Raw genomic sequence first — 10243 nt, forward strand, 5'->3', positions numbered from 1 at the left:
AATCACTGTGCACTTTCACTTTGTGCACTTAAGATGTAACCACATTATTATTGCAATATATATACCCAATATATATACCCGTAAGACGCCTGAGGGCGAGAAGCGACCTTGCCCTAAAGGGCGAGGTTGCGTGCACGCATCCGACTCGTTGACGGCAGACTGCTGGGCGCTTTGGCATTGGGGGGGGTCAGACCAACATGGAATGAATTCTGTACTGGCCATAAGGAGCATGTCTTGAGTGTACATGGTTTGATGAGGTCAGATCAACATAATGGAATGTCAGAACCGGTCAGCTCCATACAGTATATGGAGATCTGGTAGCGGGGACATTATCTTGAGTGTACAGGGTTTGATGAGGACCCAGGTAGGGCCGGGTCTTAATTTACGGGCCTGTTGAGAACTCAAGTTTTCGCCGGCTGCCGTGCGCAGCTGCACTAATAACTTTGGGGCCCGTCTAGAGTTTGAATGGACAGGTATCAGTCAAAAGGGAGACATCGAAGAGGAAGGATGGATGGGTTCTGACATATATCCATATATGGAGATCTAAGGGTTTGAGGTTTGAGGTCAGATGTAGAGTTGCTGGCATCAGGGATCTCCATATATGGGCTTAACTGCGACAACAGGTCGCATTTATGATATGATATGCATCCCTGATGATGTCACGTGATGTCACGATGACCTGGGCACCATATGTGGGCTCACGTCACGTGATGTCACGATGACCTGGGCACCATATAGGCCTATGGGGGCTTGCCTGGGGTGACCAACCAACACACACACACACACACACACACACTGACGGGAAATGCTAGATTCCATAGTTAACAACTATAGAAAAAATATATATAACTATCTTTACATTTATGATGCACACTATGAGCTTGTTTAACTAAATTATTTTTGTGATTTGTGAAATTTGTGAACTAGGCCGATGGCCGCTGGGGAAACAAATGCCCCTCCGGGTTATGCAATACCCGTTGTACCTCACCTGTTGTACCTCACCTGTTGTACCTCACCTGTTGTACCTCACCTGTTGTACCTCACCTGTTGTACCTCACCTGTTGTACCCATTGTGTCCCTTTAATGCCCATATATGGATGGAGATCTCTGTGTCATCAATGTGAGGTCATAGTACCGAAATCAGTCACACAAGAACCGGTTTGCGCAGAAGAAACTGCGCATTTATAGATAGATATTATGAAATGGGACTCAAGTCAAATTTCGCATGATACCCATACCATACCTACAATTAAGTTATTATTTTCTAACCTGCTCTGCTCAAACTGGCTCAGAATTTCACCACATCAGTCAGTGTACATCAGAATACATGACTGTGACTATACTCTAGCATTACAATCATCTTTCTCGAAAACGTGGGTCACCTATGTCGGTGTAACGCATATCTCTGCCGTTATGCGTCTCTGTACCAGAAACTAGTAGTGTGTGACATTCGCACAATTTCGCAGTGGTGCTGTTGCAGGATTTTAGCACCAGTCCGTAACAAATTATAATAATTATTATTAATGCTTTCTCGTCGCTGGAATCGACTGTGTGTTCTCTGCGACAGCTTTATTCACTATAACAGAGGGCCTTTCTCAAAGGAATGGAGGAAGATATCTTCTGGGCACAATCTTCGACATGCTGCTCAGCATCAGCACGTGAAGGCTGTTGTACCAACAACAATAACAACAGTGCGCAGCATGCACTGTAGCAGCTCGTTATGGGATCATGACAGTGATCATACCACCGCCATGTACAACCACGAGTCTGTCCAGAGATATCTGCAACAGATCGTGGCAGAATATGGAGATGTCTCCAAGAGGTTGCAGCAGCAGCATGCCACGGAGACGGAGAGAAAGGACTTGAGTATGAGACACGTAGAGTTGTTGCCCATAGCCCATGTGTTTCAGAATATCCAGCATGCCTCCAAGGACCTTGATGAGCTGACGTCCCTCCTCCTGCAAGGTACCGGAGAAGAGGACAAGCAAATGGAGCAGATGTTGAAAGAGGAAGAAGTCCAGATCTCCCAAAGACTCTTAGCGCTGAAAAAACATTTGATCAGAACTCTGGTACCCAGCGACCCACTTGACTCCAGAAGTGTTCTTCTGGAGGTGGTTTCTGGACGTACAACAGGAGGTGACATCTGCCAGCAGTTTACCAAGGAGATGTTTGACATGTACCAGGGTTATGCCAGCTACCAGAACTGGGACTTTGAAGTGTTCAATTACACACCTGCAGAGTATGGGGGCTTGCACCACGCGGCTGTGCGCATAGCGGGGGACAACGCGTACGGGCGTCTGAAGCTGGAGGGGGGGACGCACCGGGTGCAGTGCATCCCAGAGGTGGGGCTGTCGTCCAGGATGCAGAGGATCCACACCGGGACCATGACCAGCATAGTTCTCCCTCAGCCCACGGAGATTGACGTCAGCATCAATCCCAAAGACCTGCGCGTCGACACGTTCAGGTCCCAGGGTGCCGGCGGGCAGAGTGTGAACACAACGGACAGTGCTGTACGCATCGTCCATCTTCCCACAGGCACTGCGGTGGAATGTCAGCAGACACGCTCCCAGCTCCAGAACCGAGACCGGGCCATGCGCATGCTGAGGGCCCGCCTCCACCAGAGCATGCTGGGTAAAGAGAATAAGCAGAGGCACACGGCACGGAAACAACAGGTGGGAACACGTTCCCAGTCAGAGAGGATTCGTTCCTACAATTTCAGTCAAGACCGGGTCACGGACCACAGGACAGGATACATGACCAGAGACATAAAGGAGTTCATGAGAGGTGGCGAGGCCCTCGACGAACTGATCTCCGATCTCCTGGAGCATGGGCAGAGAGAGACTCTTCTGGAGCTGGTGGAGAACAGCAGGTGAAGCAACCCGTGCCAGGGCCTGGTGGTGGCGAGGAGGGCCAGGCTGTTTGACCAGGCCTGAGACCAGGGCCTGGTGCTGGCATGGAGGGCCAGGCTGTGTGGAGCTGAGACCAGGGAAGAACCTGCATGGTCCACCATGACTGTCCGGCAGCATTGACCACTTACTGAACCCAGGAGGACACATAGCCCTGGTCCAAGGCTTACAGCGAGTCTCTCTCTGACGCCCTGTGGAAGTACCTTCCACAGCCCTCTGGTCATATTTCCACTCCCGTGCGCTGTTTTTCTAATACCAGCAAATAAACAAAACGACGTAACCACTCACCGAAATAAAGCCTGCTAGACCTTGGTGTATGATGAGATCGGCACGTCCGCACCTTCAAAGAAATACACAGACAACTCTGTGTTAGTTTCAATAAATGCACAAAAAATGCCGGGACAACGCTCCACACGTCCAAAACTTTTCTCCCTTCTGGCTCCAAAACTGTGGAATGCACTTCCCATTGCAGTCAGAACTGCAGCATCACTCCCAATCTTCCGCCGTAGTCTGAAAACCCACCTTTTCAGACTCCATCATGGCCCATAGCACTTACCCTACCCCCTTAGATAGCATTTCTGTAGACTTAGATAGCATTTGATACAGATTTATAGCATGTTATGTAGACAGCACTATAATTGCATTGTATGTAGCCATAGCACGTCATAGTACATATGTATAGCATAGTATGTGACCAGATTTGACTGAGAGACTGCCATCGCGCACATTCCAACTTTTCACCAGAGGAGAAAAACCTTTTTTTTTCCTTTTTTTCAAAATGAGTTAATAGCACATGCAGACTCTTCACATACTAGAGCATGTCTGAAATAAGTGTCAAAGCTGAAATTGACATGTAAATATGAAAAAAATGCTTAAACATGTAGCTATTGTAATGTTAGAGACCACAGAAGTGAACCTTTCAAGCCTGTTTTCTCAACTCGCTGTTTTCTGCAAGACATTACTCTATAAGCCATATCTCCAAAACTGGTGGGTCAAACTGAACAACCAATATGTCAATTTGAAGCTATGATTCCCTGCTTTCATATGAAATGAAAAAACAAAAATTCTAAAAAATCCAATAGCAGTCTCCCAGTCAGATTTGGTCACATATATGTATATAGTTTATATGTATAGTTTCATTATATAGATATTTCACTGTTACGTTCTTAGCTTACGCATGTTTCATGATAAATGCTTTTTATGTGATGTTTGATGCTTTTCTTAGTTCTTGCTTCATGTAAAGTCTCTCTGGATTAAGAGCGTCTGCTAAATGCCTAAATTGTAAATTGTAAATTGCAAGTGGTTAACCCATTTAGGACTGAGGCCTATTTGTGCTATATATTGTAGAATGGCAACATGAACCCCAAAAGGGGTTCCCATCCTGAAGCCATTAAGACCTGCAACACCTTTATGGCTTTAATCACTTTTACCGTTATTTTGAACTTTAGCTGTTGAAAAATAGGTCTTAGGCTTCACTCACACTGTCACAACAGAATGTTGTATAGCTGATGCATGAGACTTGTTGACTGTTGCAAGCTCACAATTCATTTCCAATGGGAGTCACGTGGTTTGAAGAGACAAACGTGTTGTATGTATGAGGGGGAGGGGGGCAGTCGAAACACAGCCGAAAGCCGTACAACAGCATCAAACTAAAATGTTGTGTCAAACCATGTGACTTCCATTGGAAATGCATTGGGGCGGCCATGACACTTACAACTTGTTTACATCTACCATGCAACATTGTTGTAGCCTATGCTAGATGTATAGGTGTGAGTGAGGCCTTAGTAGTGAATGCTGGATAACCAACAGTTCATAATATACTCCACCGCCACAGAGTCTGCCAAAGTGTTCTTGAGCAAGGTGACACCTTCCTGGTGTGTTCCAGTTGACCCTTCACTCCAACCTCCCCCCGGGGGGAATGCATGAGTCACAGGTGTCATGTGTCTCTCTGTGACAGACAATAAAGTTGATTTTGCTCACTTGCTCACCCACCCCAACCTCTATTCACTCTCTCTCTGACACACACACACACACACACACACGCACGCACGCACGCACGCACGCACACACACACACACGCACACACAGCTCTTCCCTCCTCCTATTTCCTTCCCCCTCACCCCCCGCCCTGAAGCGGTGGCCTGGCAGCCAGTAAAACAGGGCTGGGTGCAGCAGATGTGTGAATGCTGCTGCTGTTGTGTGACTGCTGGGGCTGTTAACAGCTGTCTCACCCTACAACCCTCCTCCTCACATGTCAGACCCCCCCCCCCCCCCCCCCAACACACACACACACAAGCCTACAGCCTCCCCACAGATTACCCGCACTACCTACCTCACATGTAATAAACCAGTGGTTTGCAAGCATTTTCATGTCATTTCCATGTCAAGGAAATTATGTATTTGAACAGCCAAAGTGTCAGGATCTGATCTCCCTGTTGTATTTTGTAGTAACATTGTATGTATTGTTCCTTTTTTCCCTGTGGTGTACTTTGCTGCTGCATTCCTTTTGTTTTTGAATTAATATCCCTTGTGTTTCCTGTTCCTTATAAATGTGTTAATTTGAATTACCTGTGTGTCCCGTTTTCCCCAGCCAATTCCTGTGTTGATTGCCTTTCCGTTTCACCTGTGTCTAATTGTTCCCTGTGTATATATATGCCCGTTTGTCCTGTGTTTACTTTAAAGAGTGGTACTCTGGGGACCACCAGGACTCGACTGAAGGACACCTGGGGGTCCCCGGACCCCACTTTGAGAACTAGTGGTATACATGTGTATACATCTCATCTCCAGAAGTCAGCAAGGGAACTGTCAATGTCCAAACATATAAACCAATGCAGTTCTCTGTGATTCAAAATGCTGTCATTTGAGTTTCCAGGGGCCACAATCTGCATCCTGAGCAACTTTATCATGAAAATGCATGAGCACAGAAAATAAGTTGAAAATACATCCCTATTGTAATCCTGTGCTATAGAAGCCAGCCTAGCCCAGGACTATATATATTGGTCGTTATTTGACTTGACGACATCTGTATTAGCAATTATGCAGTTGACCAACCAGGCGTCCCTATTTTGGGTATAGTATATATAGATAGTATATCTATTATAAATACATCTATAATAATCGTTATTGTTCCGAAGGATATTCATCTTCACAGGTCTGTTCAACACCAACAACAAAAACAGCACATAGTACAGAAAAACATAACATCAAGACAATACAAAAAAACCACGAGTTCCCCACTGTGTACAGAACCATCCTATCGGCGGGGCAGTTTGTTTAATGCCGCGATGGCAGAGGGGACAAAACTCCTATACTGAAACAAACCTTTTTCCAGGGTAAGGTTCTGTATCTTTGTCCTGATGGCATGAGATTGAAGAAGCGATACAGGGGATGATCAGTATAGACCAATAAGCTCACAATGGTTCGCTTTGCGGCACATTGTGAGCTTGTATTTAGGTATTTGTATCATACGTTTTTCAAATTGATTAGGCATTTTTGGACCAAGTGCTGGGTCAAAAAATCTGTAATTGTTCGGCTATAATAGGACTCAAATGAGTCAGTCTGGCTCTAACCTAACCCGTACCAACTCTGACCTCCCGGCCCCATCGTCACCCTGTCACCTGCTGCTATACCCTTTCCTCTCTCTCATCCTCCACAGCCCCATCAGTGTACTGTATGTCTGGCCTTTATGTCTGTAAGTGTACTGTATGTCTGGCCTTTATGTCTGTAAGTGTACTGTATGTCTGGCCTTTATGTCTGTAAGTGTACTGTATGTCTGGCCTTTATGTCTGTAAGTGTACTGTATGTCTGGCCTTTATGTCTGTAAGTGTACTGTATGTCTGGCCTTTATGCCGGCTCAAGCCCCACATTCTACCCCGTCGACTCTAGTCCCGAGCTTGTCCAGAACTTGGATCCCCCCCATCCTCCTCCTCCGACGGGGTCCTATCCTCTCTGGCCCCTTAGCCTTGTTTCCCAGCCCAGCTGCTTGGCCTCTATACCCCCTCTGCCCTGCCGCGGCCAGGCCTCTCTATACCCCTCTTGCCCTGCCGCGGCCAGGACCACAGCATGAGAAGCCTGGCAGCTGTTGACCGAGGGCCGGCCTGAGCCAACGCCTGCTTGCCCCCTCCCCTGACCTCCCACCATCACACACACACACACACACACACACACACACACACACACACACACACACACACACACACACACACACACACACACACACACACACACACACACACACACACACACACACACACACACACACACACACACACACACACACACACACACTCCCCAGGGAGGCAGCAGATGGGGGTCAGCCAGAGGAGAGGGGTGTGGTAGACTACACTGGGCTAGGTGTGTGTGTGTGTGTGTGTGTGTGTGTGTGTGTGTGTGTGTGTGTGTGTGTGTGTGTGTGTGTGTGTGTGTGTGTGTGTGCGCGTGTGTGTGTGCGCACGTTTCTGCCTTTGTGTCTTTTATGTGTGTGAATAATGAATTCTATTTCTACATCAAATTGATAATAGCATGATATTTAGACAAACACACACACACACACACAAGGACACACACACACACACACACACACACACACACACACACACACACACACACACAAGGACACACACACGGACAGATAGCTATCTGTCAGTCAGGGACCCTATTTTACACTACTTCTGTATGTGGTACAAGCCAAACCAAAATATGTGCATGTGTACACACAATAAAGTTCCTTTATCCATTTCAACTCTTGAATGTACAAATATAACCTAAGTAGTATCTATGAGCGTATATATCTGTGCGTGTGTGTGTGTGTGTGTGTGTGTGTGTGTGTGTGTGTGTGTGTGTGTGTGTGTGTGTGTGTGTGTGTGTGTGTGTGTGTGTGTGTGTGTGTGTGTGTGTGTGTGTGTGTGTGCGCGCGTGCGTGCGTGTGTGTGTGTGCGTGTGCGTGTGTGTGTGTACTGCGGCTGGCTGGCTGGCTGGACATTTGCTGTGTGTGTGTCTCCAGTGCAGACAGGTGTTGGCGTCAACAGTGTCCAGACTCGTTTCAGCAGCTGCTGCCTCTCCCCTCCCATTCCTCTTCTCTCATCTCTCGCCCCCCCCCCCCCCCTCTCCCCCCTGACAGATGTAGCCACACCACCGCCATGCATCCCTCCCCTCCACCACCACCACCAAACACCACCACCACCCAGCTCTTTATGGGCCCGGACTGTTTTGACTTTAAATATTTGCCCAGGAGGCGCTCCTCCTCGCTCTGTTTGGGCAAGGGTGGGGTTGAGGAATGGCTTGGTGGCTTGTAATGTCACTCACACGCCGCGGTCACGCGCGCACACACACACACACACACACACCCATGCACTCACACCTATACACCCACATATACGGCAGTGGTCCTCAAACATTTGCATGTCAAGGACGCCCAAATACATACGTATGTATGAATTTCGACCCCCATTTGAAAAGGAGAAAATTTGCATTAGTTTTTTTTCCAAAATGATTCCAGCTCGTTCTCCATTTAGTGGTTAAAGTGGTTAAACGCGGGAACCCCTTTTGGTGTTTTAACTAAGCATTATGTAATACTTTAGCTATTGAAAAATAGCAGATCTACAAGCTCATAGCGCGCCACCGAGTGGCGCACTACGAGCTTGTAGGTCTGCTATTTTAGAAAAATCTTAAAAATGCGGCACAAATCTTTGAATATATATTCTTTCAGCGAGAACTTTTATTTTATTTCGATGTCAGGCCTAAATGGGTTAAGAATCCTTGACAAACTGTACCGTTTGTCCATCTATTTATTCTATCTCTATATCTACCTTTAGACTACAGCTATTTGACACAAACAACACATACAGAAACATGAGCACACATTCATGTAATGTTAATGTATCCATTTGTACACTCACCCGCAGCATTAAAGGGCTAGTTCATTTTTTTGGACTTAAAGCTGTAGGAAATACTTAATGTGTGGCCCCCAGTGCCCCTCAGCAAAAGACTACTTCATATTTACCAAAACCAGACCAGAACTCCCACCACGGGACGCAGGCAATCAATGAATACCTTTGCATTGACTAATGGCAACTATTTCCTACAGCTTTATGTCCAAAAATGTGAACTAACCCTTTAATGGACTTGATTGATTGATGATTTTACTGTGTGTGTTGTGTTCCCATAGTCATACATTACGGCACGCACGCACGCACGCACGCACGCACGCACACACCTGTTTGGGCTGCAGTTTAGGGCTTGGTATGCATAGCCTCATATGGGGACACACATATGGCCTCTGATGGAGACAATGACGACCGGGAAAGACTCGAAAGCTTGATTTACTGGTGCTTGCTTCTGCTGCTGCTGGTGTGCACTGAAGATAGCAGATCTACAAGCACACAACGCGGACGCACTGCAATGCGTTGTGAGGTTGTAGATCCGCTATTTTCCCGTATGAGACACAGGCGTGCAACTAAGTATATATAAATCATCACACCCTCTTCACCAGCAGGACCGGAAATCACGAGGGAAAATGCAAAAGTAAAATGAACGAATAAACATTTTAATTGATAGGCCTACAAATAAATGAGGGTCTTTTTGTATTAACACAAGTATAAATGATGAAAACATACTGATTACAGCAGTTAGTTTATAGGATCATTAAATACTAAAGGCTTGTGTTTTTAGCCTTGCCGAGCCATGAGTTAGGCAGGAGCCTATCTCCTGTTTCTGTAGCGTGAGGCAGCTTGATGTACAAGTACATCCCCTGGACATGACGCTATAGTATGTCGCAGGGGCTTACCCCCAATCCAACCCTTGATGCTGAGTGTCAAGCAGGGAGGTACTGGGTCCCATTTTTAGAGTCTTTGGTATGACCCGGCCGGGGATTGAACCCCGACCTCCCAGTCTCAGTGCGGACACTCTCTAACCACAAGGCCACTGAGCTGGTAATTGATTTGCATGCCTGCATGGAAAAGGGGGGAAGGGAAGGGAGGGGAGGGGGGGGGGGGGGTCAGTTACAGTCACTTTCACTTCAGATGGGACGGAACATGTTTTCAATGAGGTGGCCCAGTTCCATGTTGTCGTTCATCAGCTTCACGCTATGCAAGACATTCATATTTCAGGGATTTCGCTGACGTCCTCATTTAGAAAACCATTTATAATGACTCTGAGTGAGCAGTAGATTTTAGTCTGGCTCGTCGTTGCTCGAGGACCCTTCAACAGGATAAATGGATTGAGACCGAACGGCCCTCCTACGCCATCCTGCCATGCTGCCTATAATGCTGTATATATACGCTTCACTGTCTGCTTTCATCTGCCGATAGATAAACAGCCAACTCCTCACTGTTCATTTC

At 46.9% G+C, this 10243-nt stretch overlaps 1 protein-coding gene across 1 annotated transcript; it reads left to right on the plus strand.

The window, feature by feature from the left end:
- Positions 1–1457: 1457 nt before the first annotated feature.
- On the plus strand, positions 1458–2982 carry LOC310865236 (peptide chain release factor 1, mitochondrial-like). Its single transcript, XM_083774262.1, has one exon. The coding sequence runs from the start codon at positions 1524–1526 to the stop codon at positions 2871–2873; it is 1350 nt and encodes a 449-aa protein (XP_083630388.1). The 5' UTR covers positions 1458–1523; the 3' UTR covers positions 2874–2982.
- Positions 2983–10243: the final 7261 nt, after the last annotated feature.

Source organism: Protomyctophum parallelum, assembly GCF_964188405.1.
Source record: "Protomyctophum parallelum genome assembly, chromosome: 10".
Classification (NCBI taxonomy): Eukaryota; Metazoa; Chordata; class Actinopteri; order Myctophiformes; family Myctophidae; genus Protomyctophum; species Protomyctophum parallelum.